Source organism: Dinoponera quadriceps, unplaced genomic scaffold (genome assembly GCF_001313825.1).
Source record: "Dinoponera quadriceps isolate SergipeBrazil2010 unplaced genomic scaffold, ASM131382v1 scaffold1280, whole genome shotgun sequence".
Lineage (NCBI taxonomy): Eukaryota > Metazoa > Arthropoda > Insecta > Hymenoptera > Formicidae > Dinoponera > Dinoponera quadriceps.
Genome location: NW_014555813.1, coordinates 284950 through 310129, shown reverse-complemented (window position 1 = coordinate 310129; position 25180 = coordinate 284950). Strand labels below are relative to the sequence as shown.

Sequence of the window (25180 nt, the reverse complement as noted above, 5' to 3'; positions counted from 1 at the left end):
CGAGTTTCATTACCGGGCCCAAATGAATCCCCGAGACGCAGGGAGCTGAGCGCGCTCCTAATTAATGACGTGGTACGCTACGTCCCGCTGAACGCAGGCCACGGGTATCCCTCGCGAGAGCCAACGATCTTGTTCGTAACTCGTCGACTCCGAGATTTGTGTGCGGAGATTATTCCAGTGGGGTGAAAAAAATTAATAACCGCAGAGTGAAACCGCATTTTACGACGCGCCGTTTAATTCGCGGAGCACGAGCGCGCATTAATGCTTATCGCCCGTAAAAACAACGTACGATCTAATCTGAGGGACACTGAAGTGTCAAGGGGATGTCAGGGGTGTAGTATGTTGCGACAATTAAGTTATACGCGTCTTGAAAAGTGTGGATCGTTTTCGGATGAAATGTGCACGGGGAAAAATAATATGCTGGTGTTTATCATACGTTAGCAAATTTTACGCCGTTGCAGCGAAATCATTCATTGGATTATTTTGATGAGCCTAAAAATTATTTTGCCGTAAGAACAAATTAGTAAATGTAGGAATACTATTTCGTTTTAACAGCAAATTAATGTGTCCTAAGGACAGATTCACTCGGCAGAATATTTCCTATCCTAGCAGCAAAACTGTTTCTGTCTTAATTACGAATAATTTGTTCAAGCCAACTAAATGTTATCGATGTCGTAACGAATATGTAGCAATAACGATGGCTTCACAACAGCGAAATTATTTTCCCCTGCTTAGAGCATCGACGTCTAACTTCTATCATTCGTGTGAAAATTTTCTCAAAAATGTGGCATTCTATTTTTATCTATCCCATCAGCTTTCTCTGCAATCGGCTCCGCAATGTCGACTCGGGAGGAGGAGAACTACTTCAGATGCGTGTAATTTTCGAAATTGGCTGAAACGTCATGCGACGAGCAAATCGGAAGGTTGCGAACGAGACGAAGATAGATATTATTGTTCACGAATGCATCACAGATGGCCATGTTATTTCGCCGTGGAACTTCTGTTACCGCTCGCTGTTAACAGCGAGCGTCTGTAGTTTCGCGTTAAAGGGAGGTGGTATAGATGGAACCATTACTGGGTTACCGGATGTATTTGACTCGTAGACGTTGCGCCATAAATTGCGGTTACTCAAATGATCGCTCCAATAATCTTTGCAATAATGCCAGGTTCGGTAAACGTCGGGCAAAAGAGGATCGCGTTAAGAACGCGTCCTTGGCATTCGAAGAATCACCGTCGGCACGGAGAGAACAATAATTTCGGGTTAGTCGGTAGACCAAGGCCACCTCCGAGTGTCGTCCTTCGATCATCGAAGGTGGTTTTTACGCGAAAAAGGGCAATTTCTTCCTAGCTTTATTAGAGCACATGCCGGACCGTTTAACTCTCTAGGACTCTGTAAGTATAACTTTGAAGTAGGCCGAATTCGCGGTTGCTCCGCCATCCTTTCGTGCGACTTCCCCCCCCCCCCCTTTGCGTTAGAAATTCCTACGCAATTTACGCGAAAATATCAACAATACCGGGAACGACTTTTGTAACCTCTTCAAAATTTGATACGCGTCGCATTTTTCGGTCGTTGGACAATAACAGCACACGCGAGTCACAGAGATGAGAACGAAGAAAAACTTTAAATTTTTACATGTGCTCTCGTTTCCGCGAAAGAACTGTTTTTGTGCACTACGGAGTCTACACAAAGATAAAAAGGTTTCTTTGAATTTGGTGTACGTATTTATTTAACTTACGTAACATAAACAGCATGACTTAATATCTAGTATCATTTTGTTTGAGTGAAAATGTTGTCTCACTAGAATAAATCATGTTGTTTGATAGAAAAAAGACAGTATTATTTAGAGGAAATGATATTTCGTATTCAATCACAAAAATTTATATCATTATATAATTAAATTATGTATTAATGTATTAAATTATATATTGTTCCATTTAAGGAAATTCTTTAATATTTTGTTAAAATCTATTTAGATAAACTATTAATTAATTAGTGCAATAAGTCGCGGTTTTTCAGTTTGTCCCGGCCGGGCGATTATGGTAATTTCTCTACTTAACACAATGCATTATTCAGCACAACCGCTTTCCGTGTAGTAAACGACGGTCGCGCTGATCCGAACTTCCCACCGGGCGTTTTTCCAGACTGTTTCATATTCTAAAAACGAGGAAAGCGCATATTATACCGCTACTCCGTCCGACGGTTCATTTATAAATACCCCATCAATCATCGGCATTTAAAAGCAAAGGAGGGTGAGGCAAAGTGTTCATCTTGCGATAACAACGTTCCAGCAGCTCCTCCGCGAGGCGGCTGCTGCCTCGGCCGAAGAGAGTCTGTAATCTACGGGGCGCTCGATACTTTTCGCGGCGTAACGAGAATTTATAATTGCCGGCGATGAGCATCTAGTCGCGCCGATGATGTTTTATTAAATAAACGTCCTTGAAGCTACCGGGGGCACCGGCGGGGGTAACAGCCGGAGAGTAGTCGTAGCGGCCGCGGAGAATCGCAACGGCCTGGCCGAAAAAGTGCGTAACCTGATCCGACAAAAAGGTAATAACCCGTTCATGAATTTTAATTTAAAATTAAAGCGATACCGCGCGGGGGAGGGACCGCGATATATAGCTCGTCCAAGAGTGGTTTTGCAGGTAGCCGCTGCGCCGCGGACACACCTCCCTCATCCCCGTTTCGCTCTTCTTCTTCTTCTTCATCTTCTCCCTCTTCTTCTTCGCCTCCGTCGTCATCGTCATCGTCGTGTTCTTCTTCCTCTTCTTCTACTTTACGAAGCTGGTTCTCTCGTTCACACGCCTCCTTCATTTTCGAGCGCCGTGCCGAGCTTCTAAAAGGGGATACTCTCCCTCTCTTTCTCTCTGAAATCCATGCGACTCGTTCGTGGTACACGACGCGACATTGCGAGCAGCATTGATACCCCGCCGAGATAGAATCAACGGTGATTTATCGCGGAGATATCGCGTATCTGCAACCGCATCCATCTAATTAAAGGCGGTCAGCAATCTTGTCGAGGCCGGTTGCACCGATGACGATTGCCGCGATCGACGCTTTTCCGTCGCTATTTGCGCGGCTAGATCACGCTCCGGAAAGCCTCTGCCGATCAAGGCACACGAGCGATCAATTTTAAATCCACTCCTCTCCTCTTTTTATTCTCGCGTCTCACCGCGAGGATAAGGAAGTTGCACGCTGTCGTTCGTTTAACGAGCGTTAAATTAAGATTAAATCCCCGCTGCTACCTTTCATTAGTCTCTCCGCGCGCCGTGGCGTACAGGATTTTCGGGGAGAGATCAGCCGTTACTGCCCCGATGGAGGCGCGCTCGCGATTAATCGCCGCGTTATATCATTTTTTACACGCGCCGCGCGAGTGACGCGCTCGGATCGCGTCGTAAAACGGCGCGATTTTCCAGGATCACGCGCGCGCGCGACACGGGGATCAAAATGACGCCGCCGCGATTTGCGCGACGTGAGGCCGCCGGAGCGAAAGGGATGGATAATAAAAGGAGTGACGCGACGGACGGAGCGGTGGGATAAAAGTCGCGCGAGTGTGTATGTGCGTAGTAGGTATATACGCACCGTAAACCACGGTGTTTTATGAATACGCGAATTTACTGCTTAATCAGCCGAGGCGGCGAGGCCGCGCAATTAAAACGCCATTAAGCAGCCCCATAAAAATTCTCAGTAAAATTCGGCGAGATCGGGTTACCGTGGCTCACTCACAGTCCCTCTCTGTAGATTGCGAGACTTTAGCACTCAGACACAATGAAACAACCCATATAGCACGAATGCTCGAGGGATATGTTCTCGTATTTTCGGAGAGGCGCTATTTTACGTATTATATAATTTAATCTTGAATTTGAACATTTTTCTCATATCCATGTTGTTTCTGCTAAAAATATCTCCGTGCGTTGTTGTCTTAATATTCATTCGAAATCATTGTTTACACCGCTGTGCTTTTAATTCTGAAAAAGATATCTTTAACAGGGACGCTTTTTATAGTCCACCTTGACACGTGATGTAAGACTGTGCTGATGCATTCCGGCAGATCTATTGTGTTTACGCTCTGGGCTACGTAAATTCTACTAGAGTTAAAACGTGTCTTTCTCTTCTGCGACGTTCGCGAGATAGTCGTGTTACCGAAATTGTTTTTACTCGGCGCAGGATCAATGTACCCTGAAGGCGGTCTGGTCTAACGGTACGTCAGTTCATCGGGAACAGGTGATTAATTATTCGGCCGGGTAGGCGTGGGACGTTATCGACAAATTCACCTTGAACGAAGGCACTGGAAGAGGAACACGCCACCTCTCTTCTTCTCTTTTTCTCCCTCTCTCTCTCTCTCCTTCTTTCTTTCCGCAGAGAGGTCCCTACCTCCTTTCGTTCAGCAGGTTACCCCACCCGCGCGCCATTCAACATTCGTTCAGCATCGACTTTTTATTCACCTCTCGCGGTGCATCGCTTCAGCTTGAATTTCGTAAACATATAAGAACACGATGAAGACTCGTCCGTTCGATCGACACCTTTAATCTTATCCTAATTTTTACGACGTCTTACGTTGTACGACGACGAGGCGAGCGACCCGTTTCCATTTCCCGAACGACGCTTTATTGATAATTCGAAGACAGATTTCCATAAAAAACGATATTCCGGCGGTCTATCGATCCGTTGACGGCTGTCAGCGCTATGTAAAATTTACAATTTTTAATATCACCGGTTCATTACCTTAGACCAATTTAAATCCATCAGCGATTATCTCTCTCGGCTTTATTCCCGAATGTTTATTCCGTCAAATTAACAGTGTTTTATTTCCCGAGCTGGCCGGCGGAACGGACGGAACGTTTATGATGTTCCGCACACGAGAGAAGTGGACTGAAACGCTTAAAATCGCGGCGCGAAGATAATCATTAACGTATTTACGGCCGATTTGTGAGCGTCGTCGTCGTCGCTCGACTGGCGTTAACATCGGTCGCCGTTTAACCTTTCGTTCGCTAACGGGATCTCAAGTCGGCAATCTCGAGGTGTGAAAAAGTACGAGAAATCGTAGAAGAATTCGAGCCGCCCGCCATGCGCTTCCGCGAAGCGTCGTCGAGGACGATGACGAAGAAACTGACGTTTCAGGGAGTCAAAGTTCCTTTTGCTGCGAATCTTTCTTCTCTCTCTCTTTCTCTTCCCCGGTCTATCCCTCTCTTTTTCCTCCTTTCTCTTCGCCGTTCTTTCTTCACTCTTCGAAGGGTCGGGCGTCGCGGAGGTCATCGACTCGCGCGGTGCATCACGGGGTCCTCCACGACGAGCAATCAACGTCATATCTTTCAGCGAATACGAGCCACGAGGCGGCAAGAAGAGATTTCTACGACTGCGAACGCTGACCGGCGTTCAGCAGCCCCGTGATCGATTCTCGATAACCAATCGGGCCCGTCGGTAGCCTCCGATAAAGTGTCTATACGCCGTTTCTCCATCACCATGAATCCGCCGGCTCTTTTTTCGCGAGGCCTTAATAATCGGCTGTCTCGGAGGATCCTCTATTATATTCCGCATCCTCTCCGTCCATTCTTCTTCCTTTCTTCTCATCTGGTAGGTATTGTTTAGTTGGAGCGTCGAACGAGATGTTGTAAACTACTAGCCGTAACAACGCGCGTGTCTCGAATCAAGATTTCGTCAGGACGGGTTAACCGACTGGCTAGTTGAATCACCGAAAATCATAAAGAGCGACAGGAATGTGACAGGAGGGCCTGTCACCTGGAGAAGAGCTAATTCGATGTCTTTCTCTCCGTGTGATTTCTTCCGGTCTACGATATGTTTGTACATGTTCGAGACGGCTGTATCTGTATATACAATGGCAGATATATACAGCGCCTCGCCTCCAGGTGGAGGATCTTGCCTATATGTACACATGTTGTCACCGGCGATATAAATGGACGGGGTTATGCATTACTTGACCAAGCGCCATAATTGAAACTTGAACTTGATTTTTTCAGCGGGATCTACAATGAGAATTTAAACTCTAAGTCTTCAGAGATTGATCAATCATAGTCGAACATGAGGAAAATAATTGACTGTGATTGATCAATCTCTGAAGACTTGGAACTTAAATTCTCATTGTAAACCCAGTTTTAGAGAAGCTAATCACAATATTCGGTCATGTGACGAATATCGTATGATTGATTATTGCGATTATAATATTATTACTGTTACATTCATGCAACTTCATATATAATTTTGAACCAAATTATTATTTATGTCGAATTTTTTACACTCCCTTTTCGTTCCGCACAATCGGGGAAAAGTTGCACGCGCGTAAATCAACCGAGAGTGGTGTTTCCGAGATCCCTCTGAAATCGTAATCTTAATTACGAAGTATATTTCAAAAGCATCTAAGAGATATTTTATTGGCGTAACAAAAGCACGAGATAGCGAGAGTCCCGTGATTCGTGCTCACCGAGCTCGCGACGGGTGAAACTTTCTAAACCGTGCTGCAAGGTGAATCGAGATAAGATCGCGCCGTCGAACGAGGCATAACGTTAACGAGAAGCGCGTCCGAGAGAAACTCGAATTCGCTCGAAAGGCTCGCCAAAGGCGAGCTAGCGGGAGGTTTTCCTTTTACGCGCGCAGACACTTTCGCGCGCCACTTCGCTTTAATGAGCTTTTCCACCTCCCTTGATTGTTCTTGCGCGCTTCTTTCGTACTCTCGTTGCGGTAACGAGCCTCACGTAGCCTCGCGGTTCATCAGCGCCGGTGAGCGAGGTGGACGGATACCGCGGAGAACGTGACGTGGAGCGAGATCCCGCCTCTCCTTCTTTATCCCGACCGGGCAAAAAGTCCGCTATTCGTTAGAGCCACTCGCAGCTATTAAGATAATTGTTCTCAAGAGTACGGATCTCGCAAGCGGCGAGGCCGCCGCCGCCGCGACGCTACGCTACGCGGTGCGACCTCGCGCGAAGGAGAAACCTGGCGTCCCTTTTCATGTCATCGCCTCGTCACGCCTGCACGTTATTTTCCCGGGTAACTCAATGGATCCCCCGGCGAAACGCCCTTATTGTGCGTCGCCGAGCCGCAATTTGCGCGACGTCAACGCGCGACGCAACGCGAATCAACGGCAACGAGATATCCTTGAGTTATGGTCTCCGAGTCTTCCGAGACGGGCTAACCTTCGATTCTCGTGCGTGTCGGCGTGTTTTGCGAAAATCGAAATTCCATATATGTCACAGGAAATACGTGGAAAAATCAACTTTGATAAAAAAATGTTAACACCGTGTGAAGGAGACTGTCGCGTTTCTTTTAAAAGTGTTAAGTGCTTCTGTTTCTGATATATTGGTGGCTGACTTATCGGTCGAAGAAGACGAAAAATCCAACCGAACTTTTCAACTGGTCCGACACAAATGCTGTGCCACTTTCTCCCCTCTAAAATAATAATTTCTACTTTCTTTTATAATGCGTTTTTTAATAGCCGTGACCTTTCTCGACGGTCTTGTTAAAATTTCATAATAAGAGAGAAGTTTTCGATATAAAAAGACCAAGAACGTCTGATAATCTCTCTTTGTGTGATATAGTATGAAATATTAGCACGCGGTAACAGTCAATACGTATCTACATTCTAATCGATTATTAAGAAGCGATTTACAAGTAAATTGATACACGATCGCAACCGATGACTCGCATTTCTTCTATTATTCGAAGCCGCTTCTTCCATCTCTCCAATTATTCAGAATGTATGATCGACCACACTTTTTAAGCGCACTTTTCAATGGCCGATCGCGGAATTATAGGATCCCGCGTCTTCGCATAATCAATAGCATCGGTCGCAGAATATTGAAATCCTTCTCCCGGTAGTTAATCATGACGTATCGCCTCACGAACTGTACGAGGCACTAATGAAACGCTCCTTTTCAGTCGCGGTTACCGCGAGGTAGCGCGGCACTTACAAAAAGTGTAATTATCGAAAGCGGTAATTAAGTGCACGCGCACTATTAATGACCATAGTTCCGGTCATTTGTCTCGACGACGAGAACTATCAGCTAATTCTTCGTAGACGTGTCGAAACGAGAGGAATCGCCTCTTTGAAGGCGCCGAAGATAGATCGGACACTTTCGGGATACCGCTCAAATGCGTTTAGGATTAGATCTTCGCCTGTTGCGAAGGAAGCCACGCCTATAACCTAGGATTTATGATTTCAGGTCTTAGCGTCGTCATTATGATACACGTCCCACATAGAGAAGGATTAGATATTTTAGAACTCCCATTTGGGATAAATTTTTATCACGAGAAGCTGTTATTTATCAAATCTTGGAATTTGCGAATTTATTCACACATTTCTGTAAAATCGCCGTTACTCATTAAAATGAAAGTCTCAATTAACCGACTAACCTTATTATGTGAAAAGAAATTAATAGTGATAAATGTGTATGAGTTAATAAGGCATCGATTAAGACATTAATAATATCTGTCGTTGTCTTCACACGTTTGTATTAAATACGCGATATTAATTTGGTCGGAAAATTTGAACATTTAACGTGTTAATTGCGTTAAATTTTTTTAATTAAAAAATGTTGATTTGCTTTTAATATATTTCCAAGTGTCCCTTGAGTAAGGTGACAGATGGCACACGCAATATGAGACATTTTTCTATCGGGGAGAAAAATCGCCGTTGAATCCATCGACACATACACATGTGTGTGTGTAAAACGGTGGTATTACAGTCCGCGCGTTACGTAAGGAAGGATACAGTAAGGCACGCGCACGTCACTTGGAAAAATATCCTTGCGGGTCCTGGCGCGCGAGAATCCGAGCTTTTGCTGGACAGCGGGACCGGCGGGGCCCGACTGATTTACGAGTCAGGCCCCGCGTCATCTTCGTCATATTTATTTGTTTGCGGCCTCGTCGTGACGCCTCGAGCGGCTGGCCCGAGGGCAACTTATAACGATATTTTCGTCAGCGAGATGTCTCACGGACACTTCCTGCTGATATTCGCGCACGGTGGTGGGATCGGCTTGACGCCGCCGCGGGTAAGTGAGCAGGCAGTAAGCTCAGCTTAATTAATTACGGTCGGAGCGGAACGGACGAGCCGGGGCTGTTAATGGCCGCGGGCGAATCGCGCGGAACGCAATGTGTTTCTTGCGACACGTTGCGGCCGCGTCGAATTAAATTTAACGGCTAATTGATTTTGTCCCTCGAGAGTCCGCGACTCGTGAGCGGCGCGACACGACGGCGTGTCGAGTGTTATCGCGAATTCCCTCCTTCGAGTGTCCCGGGTGCCGTTGACCCCGATTCCGAATTCGACAATTTCATTGCACGCCGAGATAATAAAGGTGCCCACCGTCGGCGATGCCGTCGGTTTTTAAAGCGTTTACGATTGAGAAATTAAAAGGGTGGAGGGGGGAGGAGTTAAGTGTCACGCGGAAATATTAGCGGCGCATCAACGCGTTTTATTACTTTCACGTATCGTCCGCATCGTTTTATTGCCGTTTAATATCGCGGTTACGTCGCATCTGATTGCTCCTCGTCATTCCTTACCGTTCGCGTATTACGCTTTTTCACTACGATCACAGCGATGTTAGCAGGAAAGAAGACGCTTCGCGCGATTTCCACGCGATACGCCTTCCGTTTGTATATGTACGCACGAACGAAATTAATTATAATAACATTGATCTGGAATAGAGAAATAATAAAAGACACAACAAAGTTGCCGTGAACTTTGATTAATGCTTGTGTACATATATATAGCGATTTACGCGGATTTTAATTAAAATTTTCAGGAATAACTGTGCTCTTTTCTGACTCGACTCTAGAATTCCTGCTTGACATTCTCGCAAGCCGGTATTGTTCATCGATCTGTTGATTCTGTCTTTTGATTTGATCGTACGGTTACGAGAAATTGAATGTGCTCGCATCAACGACGAGAGATGCTGAAAGAATGAAATCGTATGTTCCACATTGTCTCGGCCTCCGATGGGAGATCGCTCTCCACTTTCCGCACGCTGATCATTTGTCTCGATTAACTCTGACGGTCTTAAACTCTCTTTGGAAGCCGGGAGACATCGATTCCTGGTAGAAAAGGTCCTTCCCGCACGTCGTAAAGACGTGTTTTTAACGATCTCGGTCAACGAAGATGTATCGGAAGTCACATCCTTTCGAAAGGATATTAATTTGGGAAAAAAGAACAAAAATGATCGGGCTCTCGTAGATATTCAATCAACCGAATTAAAAACCGAGTCAATGAGAGCCCAAACTTTTAGGAATTGATGTTTTGTAAAGAAATGAACACATGTTGATATGAATTTTTCTTTATAAGATTACTTCAAAAATTTCAAAAATATTGGACGGTATTTAAGAGACACCCTGTGCATTCATTTATTTGCGACGACAATTTGTCGTCCTTCGAAATGATTTTTCTCCGTGTGCCTTTCAATCCCATGACTGTTAAAAATGTGTAATTTTTAACTGCGTTTCCGGTGCACGCGAATCATCGGGAATTCATCGAATATAATCGGAAGTCACGGGCTGATTTTCGATAACGGCTTCGAGCGCATCACGCGCTCACAAGGGACTCGAGGTACCATTTTATTGCTCATCAGTTTGCTTAGTCGCTCGTAAGCCGCAATTACGCAACATCAGCATGATGGTGGTATATGATCGCGGCGGCGGGGTGAATCGATGTAAACTCGCGAGACGGCTCCCGAGTCCGCTTGACGAGCAGGTAACTGCGAAGAGAAGCAGGCAACGCACGTCCGTCCGTGCGGTCAGTACTTAGCTACCGCGGTTAATCCGCGGCTGCTGGAAAGACGCGCGGAATTAGAGTCCAGATTAAAACTCGACTACCGTGTCGAGTCCCGAAAGATCCCGGCCGAGGAACTCAATCTCTCGCGGCAGACCTCCTGACAGCGATGTACGGTTTCTTCGCGTGATACGTATCATCGAGGTTGCTACATTTATCTCATCATAACGCACAAATGCTCTTATTTTGAATCTTCTCGGTACGTTTCAGCTTCCTTTCCTTCTTTCTTTCTTTGATTCTTGACTCTCTTTTGATTCGTTGGAAGACGCGAGACGACCGTTTCCATCCGAAGAGTGGAGAAAAAAGCCAGCTTGTGGTATAGCGATAAGTACAAAACTCTTTCTCAAGCTATTGTGCGTCTACGATCTAGAGATATCGATAGCTAGCGGCGTATCATCGCGGATGACGTTATTCGAGTTCGTAATCGACGACGCGTCGCTGTCCCATCCTCGGTCGCCAGCAGTCGAGCGAACATCCTTATTATTACTCAGAAATTACTTCTGATTGCTACACGAATTCTTGACTATTACACACGACACGCAAGCCCGGAGGTTTTTGCTCTCTTGCCTCCTCGTCGCTGATAAACGGGAGCACAACTCCAGGAAGCCCCGGAGAAAGGATCCGTCGATTCCGCGGTGATTGTGCTCTTCATCACCCGTGCCGGTACACGAAGAAGGAAGATACGTCTATAATGCGATCCTATATCACCGATATACGTTTAATGTGTCGATGCTGTGCGAGCTAAGTATACTTTGTATCTTAACTTACGTAAGTCATAATCGTCCTCATTAGTGCGATAGTATCCGATGATTGCGGCATGACTGCCGGTGCAGGCCGCCGTTCGTTGCGAATCGCGCCTAGTCGTCTTGCTTATCCTCGTGATCGAGTACACAATTCGGAAATTGACGAGCCGATGACCAGTGAGGAAAATCGTTCGAAATATAAATAAAAGAATATCGATTTTTAAATAAATATGTTATTAGTATCCACCGAACAGTTATCTTTTCGCTTTCAGTGTGGCGATCTTTAGATCTTGAAGATTTTCTCTCTTGAAATCCCTGCAACTTGAACTCCTTGAACTTTAATGCGCCACACATTGTGTACAGATAATTAGCACACGAGAAGTTCGAGATTAAAAGGAGAATGCTTCCGGAAGCTTCTCGGTGGTCCATCATTCCAACAGATCCGTAATAGCATGTTATCTCGTCAGATCAATTCCCTTCTTACATGAGGAACTGACACCGTTACTTCTTTATATTATCTACGGCATCGATCACACGCGGTAGATGAGAAAATGGCCGGTACGACGCGGCCGCGAACCCGAAGACAGAGATTTTATTTTATCGGCGTTACGTGACCCCCATGAAAATGCGTCTTCCCGGTCTCTTTCCACGAGTCGCGAGCGAGTAAAAATCGAACGAGCCATTATCCTCATCGTCGGGGCTTCCTTCCTGCCCGCGTCTGATAAACGACGGAGTCGCCCCGGGAAGCCGTTCCCCGGTAACGGGTGTTTCTACCTGGCCGCGGGACGTCCCTTCGTCGCTTCGTTCCTTCCTGCGCGCAGAAGGAAGACATCATCGATACGATCTGATATTACTGTTACAGATTTGACGCGTCGATGTCGCGCACGATTCGCATACCCCGCCGGACGGCTCTCTCGCTGATAATCGCGACGATCCATCGGCTTTAATGGCACCCGGTTGTCGCGGCGGACCTGAACAGCATAAATTTGCGAGGTTGCTTCCTTGGCCGATGGAGGATGCGAGTATGATAAGTAGGTAAATACCGGCGGATGTTTAATCATAATCGAAAGTGGAGTGACCGGGGAACGAGTTTTCCCGATTGGATCTGCGCCCGCCGCCTATTCGAGATCGTGCGCCTGTAATCAACCGCAAACACTTGATCACCAAGACAGTTCGTAGATAGCGGACTAATAAAGACGTATTGCTAATGTTATCGTCCCGTGGATTATAAGCGGCGGCATAAATCTTACCAGGTTGATCGCGCTGCTCTCCGTTCGGTCAGAGAGAGGCAATAAGCGATTCGATCGAGTTCGATCGTTTCTCCCTATCTCCGTTTAATACACCGAATGCCGCATTGGTACCCAACTGAATCATCAAAGATGATACACAATTCGTGTATCCTTTTACTTCGCTTCATCGGCGTTTTCCGCTGGCTGTATCTTTTTCAATGCGGAGTGTCGCGCGCGAATAAAAGATCTTATTCGGCCGATCGGTAATCCCGAAACGATCGCGTCGTTGAAAGCCGGCCGGCGTCGCGCAGTGGGTTTCATTACGCGCCTCGCTTACGTTTTCATTCAACGTTTGATAAACGGCGACATAAATCCAGCCGAGGGGCGTACGTTCGTTAGAACGGATCTTCCTATCCGCGGGAGGTTGCCCTCTTCATCATCGTTCCCCCGGCTACGAGACGGTAGGGGACGATCGTGTATGAAGCGAAGATAGCGGAGCAATCGCGTGGGCGTTACACGCTCTCTCGTTACGGGCCCGCTACGGTATTCTCATGTAGATCGCACCGCGGCCGCAACATTGCTCGTGCGCTATTCGTCGATATCGGCGACCGAGCGGAGACGCGAAATGGTCGTGCCAATTATAAACCGTTTCGTGAGATAATCCCCGCGTTATGGAAAAAAAAAGATCCATTCTCGTCGGGTTTCTGCGATAGGTATTATCGGAAGTACTTTTCTTCGCGATTGAGATTCATCGGGACAATGTGCCGTGTAAATTCTTTTCGCGTCGTTATTTCGACTTGTCAGGCGACGAAAAGCCTTTTCGCTGCGCGAGACCGCAGGTGCGTCCCGATCGATGACGCGTCGCACATGACGACGGAGAAGAAGAAGCAGAGGAAGAAGTGGGTCAAGCTCCCTCTCCCGATCGAGCAAGTCGGACGGCGAGAATTAAAAGCCGGGGGAACGGCGGCGGTACCGTTTGTCGCGTCTCGCGAGTTTCGCTGTCGTGCCCGACGACGAATTGGTGGTGCAACTTGTCACTGACTTTTTGCGCTCGCACCGACGCGCGTACGCCGTCCGTCTGTCTGTCGAACCCCCGGTACGTGTCTTATGCCGAGCACGCGTTTTTTCGTTTGCGTCTTACATGTTCGACACGACCGGCTGGGGCGATGACGCCCGATATGGGACAGAATGCGCGACATTTAGCCGGTGGACCTGTTAAGTTATACTTCTAAAACAAGATGAAAGATAGATTGATCTGTTTAGACGTTGCCACTTGAGCTCGCCTTTTTTTCCATTCGCAGGGGCCGCCCGATATGGAAGATCGTAAATGCGAAAAGAGAGCAAAATCTCTCAAGCACAGTTATACAAATGCCGACTTCCCTATCTTCATAGAAATATTTATATTACAACATTTTTTTCATTATTTTTATTTCAATCTCATTTTAATGTCTTTTTCGAAAATTAGATTTTCGAAGCGGAAATAGTATTGATTATATATACAAATAAATTATTGTAATAAAAAAGACGTTAATTAAGATATTAACGAGAAACTTCTTTAGTGAGCGGAGATACATTAACGAAATGCGTTAATTTTACTACCGACCGCTAAAACTCAGGCTATTTCGTCGACTAATTAATCATACCGTTATAGTGACCATCGATGAAACTGTAAATATCCGTCTTGCGTGCCCATTTGCTTCGAAATTGCTTTAATTCCTCGCGATTATTGGATTTGTCCCGACGATATTTATAATTTCATGTTTGGCATCGAGGTTAGATGGTTCAAAACATGTGTCTCAACGAGATCATCAATTGGACGGAAACGTCGCGCTCCACATGCATGTATTGCATGGGACACGCGAATACGCGCACATGCGCGCAAGCGTTCGCCAGGCGGATCGAATTTTAATATACGTTTCAGGCAATTAAAGTCTAAACGATGTCACCTGCGGCGATTCGTCGTCACGTATTTTAATGAGAACGGCGGCTACCTGCGATGGCGTGCAAAACATGCGCGTCAACTAGATCGCCATGGCTCACTTTCCACGGTAGCGAATTATAATTCCGCTACACACGCGATCTTCATTCTCTCCGTCTCTCCGTTTGTCTTCTCGACGGACATCGTGATTATCGCCGTGGAAAAAATACATTCCTCAAGCGACGGAGAAGTTAACGAAAAAAAGTGACTCAAAACGATAGTTTAATGCCGTAGCGTATGTTTACGTAAAACGATTCCTGCACTGAAAGAAAATGTATTACATTCAAATAAATATTTGCTAAAGGAGCATCGGAATTTTTATTATTTTACTTGGATAAGATAAATATTATTTGAATGTAACACGCTGAAAGCACACAAAGAAGAAAGCTACGTTAAAGTAACATTTATCTAATTCAAGTAAGATAATTACTCGAATATCCTTTAGCAAATATTGATTTGAATATAGCACTTTTAACTTTCAGTGTGTTAATATAGCGATTATTTGGTTACGATTTATTGTTCAATCAATTCACGTCAAATGTCACGATAAATCGTGATACCTGATTGCGACATTAGAATATCTCTCAACGATGGATCAACGAACTATGATAAAATCGTAAAAGTTAATTGCTCTGTGATAGACGTTACATGTACGTATATAAGAAATCTATATCTTTATTCGGTTATTTCGGTATGATTAAAAAAATCATACTTAATTGCCGTTTCCGGACTTTTCAAGATACACGGCCAATTAGAGTTTACTGAACCTTGGATGAACACCGATGACGTTTCCTCAATATCGACGAAAGTTCCTCGGTCTTTGCGGCATCGAGTCGACGTATCCTCATAAGTTCATGTCTGGCAGACATTAATTGCCGGCATCGATGTGAGACGTTTCCTAATCGCGCGTCCATCGCGGCGCGCTGCGACGTAGGAACGAGTCGTGAGTCAAGAGTCTCTCTCCACCACGATTTACAATTCCGGCGAGTGATAAGCGCAGCTTATGTGCCGACGACTCCGAGGCCGGACGGAGGCCGAGAACGAGCGAGGATGCGTTCTCACGAGGAGGAAAACGCGCGCATTCGGCTACCTATTAGCAATTATCTGCAGCTCGCTTTATAAAAATTTAATAAAATGCATTTGCAGCCGTACTTGGCTTTTCCTGGCCCTCCCATGTCTTCCGTGATTCTAGTACCTTAGTTACAATGTTGAGGCATACATGACACCTGGCGTGCACACACGCGCTTTGATACGACGGGCATCGAAACGGGCGTCACTCGACCGAATGTTTTCTCTGCCCGTCTTTATTCTTCGCTCGACGACGGCGGGAGGAGTGTGGAGGAGGAGGGCGAGATGGTGCGCGGGCGTGGGAATATTATTCCTCGGAGGCCACTGACCAGGGTGCAGCGTGAGGCCGAGCCGAGTCACCGGACCCATGCTCCTCCGCGAGTCCTTCTCTGCAGTATAAGTCGCAGCGGCGCGATACAAGTGTGTCTCTGACAGGACGATATATGGCCGGCGATAGTGGCCGCGTATATAGTTAGCAAAAAAAAAAGAACGGACACATTTTCCATAAACGGTCGATGTAGAGAGTATCGATATAGACGCGCCTACGAGGAGGAACAATGTTGTTTACTAAAGGAGCCACGGCGCCAGCACGGCGATACATCTTCGATCAAAGACTATTGTAAATCACATTTATTAAGTTGCAGTTATTAAAGCGGCTACTCTATTACAAGCGGATGGCTCACGTGATAGATAGCTTTTTAATTGCAATCGTTAACGACGGAATTCTCTTTGCCGCTTTATTCATAGAGATACAAGCGACAACGTTAAAGGAGCAACGCGAAAGTCGAGTACGAAGGTGGAGACTACCTTCGACACCGGCACCTCTCTTTCTCTTTCTCTCTCTCTATAGATTCAAATTACTCAATTAATTGTAAACACAACTAATAATCATTGAATTGCACTCATGCCAGAATAAAATTTCACGGAAAAAAAAGATTAGCCGCAATTAAATTAATTGTAATATATGAACACTTAAGACTTTAGCGGTTTTAATTACTGCAGTAGCAAATTCTTTTGCTGTAGTAGCAAATTCTTTTACTGCTGCAGCAAACGTATTATCGTAAATGACATTTACGATAGTGCGTTTGCTACAGCGGCAATGAAAATTGTTAATGCTGTTAAAGTTTTAGGTGTCCATATGTTACAACGAATTTAGCTATCGCAGCTAATCATTTTTTTCCGTGTTCCTCATTCACCAAACCATCGGCCAATGGCGCGCTGCTTGAGCAACTGTGCGCTTTCCTCCGCCGATCGAAATAATTGAACAGCACCATTAATAACGAGAGCTTTGAGGTGCGCACAATTAGCGAGAATAATTGCGTCGGGTAGGACTGCGCGGATTAAGGGGAGGGGGGATCAGAGACAAAAGGCGGAGGGATCGCTCGCCTCGATCGATCCGCGTGTCGCGACCTCGAGAGGCCCGTGAGGCCCGGCAGGTGCTGGCGGGCCCCCGGTTCCTCTCTCCGAGCCCCCGAGGCCCCTTTCTCGTCCCCACCGAGCTTGCGGCGACTCGTTCGGCAGACTCGTTTGATCGCCGCCGCTCACGACTCTCCAGGTACGTCGGGACGATAATTATTATCCTTGCGTAACCGCCCTCGGGGCGAGATATCTGTGTACCCTAGGTGTACGCTCCTGGGAATAAATATGCGTCCCCCCTCGTTCCGCCCGCCTCCTCCTCCTTCTCCTCACTCTCTCTCCCTCTCTGCCGCTCTTCCGACGGCCCGTTTCCACCGGCGGAGTGTTTCGATGTCGGCGAAGAAAAATTAAGAGAAATACAGGGGAGAGGCGAGGAGAGGGAGGGTGGGAAGAGTCGATATAGACGGTGAGAGATCGTAAAAGCGGGAAAGAACGAACGAACGAACGAGAGAGTAATAGGGGTCAGACAGCGGTCGCGCGAGGATCGATCCGTAACAGAATCTGTGTCTCCATTTTACTGCGAATGATAATGCGATTATCGATAATGGGATAACGCGTAGCCACGCCGGCGTCGATTTAGCTCTACATGGATTAGCGGAGGAGAGAGACAGCGGCGAATGAATAACGTTGAAACTCGTGACGTCGACTTAGAGTTTCTAGAGCGCGTACAAATACGATGTTCGTCGTTTGCAACGATGAGCTTATATCGTCACGCGAATTTGTGATCGTCCATAATCGAATTAATGACTTTTGAACCAGAGTGATGGTCGTCAGTTGGCGATTCGAAGATATAACGAATGTTCCATAACGGTACGCGTGATATCTTTATGCACGCTCACGGATTATCCGAAGAAGTTTACGTAGTTCTTGCGGCGCGATAACTGACGTCTATCGAGCGCTGCGTATAACAACGTATGATTCAGACATTATGAGCCGAGTTAATGGAAACATTAAATATTTCTTTACGTTCGCGATAAATCCCTCTCTCTCTCTTTCTCTCTTTCCTTCGCGAGGAAGAATCGCGTTCGCGTTTGTGCGGGCGACCCTCCTGCGAACAGAGAGATCCGCCGGGGATTTCAATGCCCGGCAGAAAAATTAAGAGACGGAAATCGAGAGACCAGGAGAGAAACGAATGAGAGGGTAATGGGGGTCAAATGGTACCCGGCCGAGGAACCATCCGTCTTCGGTCCGCTGGATGCACCTTCCCAAAAAACAAGCATCTCCCTTTCCTCTCTCTTTCCCTCCACCGCCCTCTCTATCTTTCTCTCTTCCTTTCTTTCCCTTCCCATCTGCGGTATCTATCATACATAAGATGAATATATACTTAAAAGCAGCTAACTTGGAAACTTAAATCCCAGCTGCGTAATAAATTGGTCGATTACGAAGCGAACCGATAGATTTTTCCTTAATGAAAATTAAAGACGATGAGAGTCTTAAATTAAAATTCCATTAAAGGCGCGTTTCCACTCGAGATTAATTGAAGAGCAATATTTTATTATCTATTTTTCATTCCCAAGCCAATATCGAAAGCATCATTGTAATCGAAGACGGCATCGAAATTATTAATTATTTTTGTTAATATCCAGCAAAGGATTTTAAATCTTTTTCGATATGATAATAAATACTGGTCACGCTATGTTATTCAATGGCCGAGAGTAACAACATTTCAGAACATTTATTCTTGCACGCCGATTATGGGCATCTTCGCGTAACAAGTTATACTGTAAAATCATTTTTGATTTGTACCAAATATTTCCTTCATTATAATACGATTTAACCCGAATAAAACCGATCAAGAAAAAATATATATGCAACATGAAACCAAGTTGTCGATTGTAGTCAACGTTCGATTGTATGCGAACGCTCGACGGTTGTCAACTTCAATCGATGATTGTGCCGACAGAAGCGAAGAACGAAATGACTACGACTGCTAAATAATTCATGGTATAATGTACTATTCATCGTATGACACAACACAGTCAATTTCATTAACATATTCATTACCGCACTGACTTCCATCGATTGTACAAAATTTTAACTAACAACCGAATTACCAAAGATATACCGAACGAGTATAATTCGAGACGCACATATGTGAAATGTGTTAAATTTAACATAAAATTTTATATCGTACACTAGCTCCCGAAGGCTAACCGAAGAAAGATCCTTGCAACGACGTCAAATCAGAATACTACCCATGAAATTTCGTTGAAATCGGCGCCAACGTAGTCGCATTTTCGCGCCGCGAGTACGCATCGGTCCGACTGCCGGCGCTCTGGCGATCCGCATTCCGAATCGTTAAGGCGATAATGTATTCGGGCGACGGGCGTATTAAGGATATTTTATTGCTCGGCGCTTAATGCACGCGCGAGCACGCGTGCGGCGGTCGCGCGCAACGAAGCGCATCCCAAGGCCTTCGAGAGTTTCCGCGAGAGATGCGTTCGCCGCGTGCGCGTATGCGTTTGATAAGCGGTGAAAAATTTTGACGCGCGTTAAACGCGTCGTTCCGGGTCGACGGCCGGCGGTTTGAATTATCGGCTGATACGCTATCACGATACGGTATTACACACGAGATGGGAGGGGGATACCTCCTGCGGTTCGCGCGCACATAAATATATATATATATATATATATGTGTCGGCCAATGTAATTTATTTATCATTACTGACAAGCTGACCACGACTATTATAATTTATCGTAACGCATCAATTACCGTTTAACGTTGAAACAATACGATCGCAGCGCCGGCCGGCCGGTACTACGTGCGACGTGTACATGTGTGTGTACCGTTTTGAATTATCGGCTTATCGGTGCGTTATCGGGCCCGTCGATGCGATCGCTCGTCGGACCGCTTCCTATTAACGTCGGTGATTGTAAACGTTTATCGCGGTTTGCATCTCGATCGTAGCTATTAGCTCGTTAGGATCTTTTTACGGTGAATTATTGCGTCCACGCGAATGTTAAAACATAGCGCGTCTTCACGCACACTCGAATCAAATCGGAAATAGCGCGCGACGTCTCCTGATCTTCCGATCTGTTTACCTTCGCTTCAAGAACTGTTAGGATCGCTCGGTAATTGCCTACATACGTATGTTATTGTTTTCGAGACCACATGATCTTCAGCCGGTGTGATACTTTAACTATACAATTTAACACGAATAGCTGGGAAATGGAAACAGGTATGGCATAAATAGTGTAATGCCGATTATAATCCGAAATGCAAAGGATTAATAAAATATCACTATGTTGCATTTCTAAATGTGTGTTATTAAAGATTCGATTCTTTCTTTCTATCCCCGTCACTGAACGTTTTCGGTGTTGTCGCGAGACAACTAGCTCGATACATTTGTATACAATCACCACGCCGCAGGGTTCTCCAATCTCAGCGATTCTCGGATTCTCGTATCATTAGGCCTGTGAGCGACTCGTTAGAAAAGTCAACAAATCTTTTGCGACAACCTAGCATTACGATGTTAGGATACCGCGTTACTCCCTCGAGACAAAAAGCACTGAACTGCTAATCGCGTAATTGTCCCTCGGCAAGAGGATACGCTCTCGCTTCGTCCCGCAGGAATCACGGGGCACGCGAGCGCAAGGAAGTGACCTACCGCACGCATGGATAATAAAAAGCATTTGCACCCGTAAATACAAGGGCCGTTCTCTCTCTCTCTCTCTTTTTCTCCCTTTCCTTCTCCCCGGTCTTGTACTGGTTCCGAGCATACCGGGAGCAGGGCCGTAAATTTATCAGCCGACCATCAGCCATGGTAAGCAGCGGATAATGCGCCGTGCACAGAGGCGGTTGCGTGCGTGCGTGGTACCGATGCGTAATTGAGCGTACGCGTCGCGAACGCATTTCTATATAGAAAGACGAAGGCTGCGGGGCTGATCTCCGATTAAACCTTTTGGCTCTGGAAGTAGCAAATGCCGCCGTGATTTTTACACGAGCGCTCCTTTCGCATCCAGAATGTGCCCGTAATTCCTTCGCCGCGCATTCACTAAACTCTGGGAGCGTTAATTGTTTTACAAATATCAAAGAACACAAGACGAAGGATTTTTACCGAGCTATCGATGAGTCTAATGAATGGCTAACTAATGCCATATTTTCGGCGATAAAATCCAAATGATCGGAAATGAAAACTGGCTGTTCTTGAATTCACGTAATATCCCGCTACGTTGTTATCATCATTTTTAGATCAGGCGACGCGGAATAATCCTTGCATATTGTCAGATGCCGGCTAGCCCGAACACCCGACTCTTATTTGCAACCGTCGCCGGTTGTACTGGTTACATACGGAACGAAAGAAAAAAGACATTAATTCGATGCGTGAAACGAGAGTGCTGTTTTACGAAAAAAAAAGTGAAACATCCTTGACGCGGTAGCTGTGAGTTAACGTCGCGCTACGTTGTACACGTCGTGTGACGCCGGCATTCCCGTCGTGTTATTTGCCATCGGTGATCATAATTTCGCGGATCTCTCCCGTCACGAGTGCACGTCGCTCGTGCAACGAACGTGCTTGGGCGCGCGCGCGAATGTGCGGATAGATAATGCGAACCCGTTTCTCTTGAAGCCTCGGGCGTTACATTTAGATAGAAGGGAGACTGCGGCCGACCGCCTATTTCTCTCCGCGCGACTTTTATTATCGATCGCATTGATAAATTCTTACGCGCGTATCTCTCGCTCACAATAGCGCTTTTCATTCCCCCTTCGCTTCGCGCGTAGGATTTTATTGGGACGCGACGAATTATCGTGCGAGCTGTGTTTTCACAGATTACGATCCCACGTTCCTACAATGCGAACTAATAGCGGCTTCCCTCCACGTGACGTGCACGTTGGATCGATGAATTGTCTATGATCTATGATCCCCGAGTTTGTGCGACCGAGGCACAGAAGCACGTTGTTAGAGCCGATAAACAATTTTGCAAGACGACCGCGCGTGGTGATTGAAAAGCTCGTTGTTCGTCAGATTTTTCATCCGAAGTAAATAGTGCGTATAGAAATAATCGCGCTTTTCGCCACTCTCAACGGCCTGTATCCGTGAAATTACTGCGAAATGCTCCTCTCCCCGACCGCGCATTCGCGACGCATAATCGCATAGTGCAATAACTGTTTGCGGATAAGATGATTTCGCGCTCAAAATGTCTTCATAATGGTATCGATTCATTACTATTGGGTCCTTTCCAAGGTAAAGCTAAGTTTCCTCGAGTTGCACCATGGTATATTTTTTCGAAATACTTCGCAACATTCTCTGGTCAACCCCCGAAATTTAGTTTTATTTTTATTTATTTGTGGCTTGAAATTTCAAATTCCTTGCTCGCTAATAGAAAAATAAATTTTGTGTGAAAAATACTATTAATATTGTTTACAAAAATTACGAGTAAAACAAGTGATTTGACATCTCAGAAGATTGCAGAGGTAAAAGCGTCGATTGACACCGGAAATTCTTCTTTTTCTTCTTCTTTTAGTGCCATACCTGTGTCCGAGCGTAGGCGACCTCTCTCATATACCTGTGGTGATCATGTTGATTATACACAAGCAAACTATTCTAATCGAGTAAAAATAAAATTAACTCTTTTTCTCCTCCTAACCTTTATTCTATTAAAAAATCAAAGTGCGTCCAACAATATGGCTAGGGATTGCATATTCGGCGGTGTAATTCATGCAAGGCATATCAATAATACTCTAACATAAATACTCTAACACAGAATATACACGCGTCTCCGCTGACTGCCGTTAATAAAAAGGTTGGCCGGGGTCTCCGAGAGTTAAAAGACAATCGCAAATCCGAATAGGGGCCATAGGGCCGCGCAGTAAATGCGCTTCCGCGTTTCGTGGACCGTTCACAGCCATTGACAAGGATCATAAACCGTGCGAGTACCTCCGGCGACAGCACGCATGCCAGAAAGAGCAATAGAGAAAAAGTGACGAGGAACGAGAGAGAGAGAGAGAGAGGAGAGACCGAAAGAAAGGGAAAGAGAGACAAGAGCTGGAGGGACAGAAAGAGAAGAGAGAATACGGGACAGTGCGCGCGTGAGCTTGGCTTCTATCCTCGATAATGCGAGTCGTTCGATGCCTCGGGCGTTGTGTTTGCGATAGGAGGCCGTTCAAGGCTACCAGTTTCCTTCTCGAGTCGCATTAGATCTCGATCCCTGCCGCAGGAACATCAATAGGAATGTCTTGATCGCGGCGGGCACTACCGATACGATATTGCGCGCAACAATGCGATACGAATCGTCGATATCGCGCCGCCATTGTAACGATGTGTTTCGGTCGATTACAGGGAGCCATGCGGGAGCGAGCGAAATGTCGACCGGCGTCGATAAGCGGCGAAATTTCGAGCTCTCAGCGAAGGTTTCGTCGATTTGTGTAACGGCGCTCGATCGGAAGGAGAAGCGGAGGAGAACCGGGGCAACTTCGAATTCGCGTCTCTCACTCGCGAAAGCAGCCGGAGACGGCGCGACAATTAACCGCGCGGTGATCGAATCGTCGGCTAAATTAGAGACGGAGAGGAATTGTAATTCCCCGTCATTGATTCATGGAATACAGCGTGGCGAATCGCGACAGTGTCAACAAATCACGCGTCGCATCGGAGAAGGAGGCGAGCGCGGCGCGCGCGCGCGCGATAGCTATAATCTCCGCGGCTTGGCCCGGCGCAAACGCACGTGGATAATTAATTTATAGCGCCTTAACGGTACCGGAAAATTGCGACCTTGGTGGCTGAGCGTAACAGCCGACTAGGGATCCCCACCGTCGTCGTCCGCGTCGACCGGACTTATTCGTATCTTCGCGAGCAGCGCGATAATTCCGTTTCTTCGCGCTGCCGGCCGGCCAGCGGTGGCTCGTAATAGTTTCTAATGGAACCCTTAGCCAATTACGTAATGCCGGTTTCCGCGGACCTTTTCGCTCTCGGCGATCATCTGCGCGCGAGAGAGAGAAAGGCGCTCGCCCGGCAGTACGAATAGTAATGCTGATGGTAACAATATTGCGTTCTCGGAATCGCGAGTGCGCCGCCTTCCTGCTCTCCCGTCCACCCTACTCGCCGAGACCGAGAGAGGCGGATGGATTCTTCGCGCACCTCCCTGCGTTACCGTCTCGAAATTACGAATCATTCGGGAGTAACGGGGAAGGACTCCGATGCGTCTGTCCCGCGAAGAAACGCTATCCTGGCCGGGGATTTTTATCACGTTTATTGTCGGTGAGCTGCCGCGCGCTGAGACTCGGTGAAAAAATAATTACGCCGCCTCTGTCGGTCCGCGGATTTCCATCTGATTATCTACCTATTATCCACACGTGATTTTTCACCGCTTTATCGTACGAAATATAGTTATATCCGCGCCTCGCAACGGACTATGGTTTAATAGCGGTGGATTATTAATAGCTGAGATACGCAATTTCACAGGATTCACCTTCTCGGTGGGATAGTGCTGCTGGTGCTGGTCGGTAGTGGGGTGCCTATCATCTCGGGGATGTTGTTGATGTCAGCGGCGATAGCTTGTCCATTCTCGTCCGAGCGCATCTTTTCCCGTGCGCGATCGCGGCCGGAACGATCGTCCGCGCGGCAGAAACGTCCGTTTTAAGTGCACGTTACGGTGTACACACGTATGTACGAATGTGCGAGGTACCAGCCGGTATTACACGTCCGTATTACGCGTAATGATAGACCAGGACGGTTCCCATTAACGCTCGGAGCACCCGCGTTTCTTCACGGCGATCGCCTTCTTCTAAACGGCCACCTAATTACATGGGGCACCGAGGACAGGGTCCGAGGAAGGACGGGCGTTCCTCCTTTTGCAGTGTCGCGGGTGAACGCAGTGACGGAAAAATTATTCGCTCGAGCTGTGATGATGTTTCGCGAGACGCCCGGCAAATTTTCGCGCGGTCAATTTAGCCGCACGACAGCTCTTTCCATGAAAGGTTGCTTCTTCAGAAAATTCTATATTCGGCACGGATAAAATTGATTTTTCCGAGAACACGCTGCG

The 25180-nt window shown here is 46.5% G+C and overlaps 1 protein-coding gene across 1 annotated transcript in view; it reads right to left on the bottom strand.

The window, feature by feature from the left end:
* LOC106745445 (early growth response protein 1) overlaps positions 1–24717 on the bottom strand; it is a 140412-nt gene extending 115695 nt beyond the window's left edge. The window contains exon 1 of the mRNA XM_014621051.1: positions 24608–24717. Within this exon, the coding sequence (XP_014476537.1) occupies positions 24608–24717 (110 nt within the window). The remainder of the gene's footprint in view (positions 1–24607) is intronic.
* Positions 24718–25180: the final 463 nt, after the last annotated feature.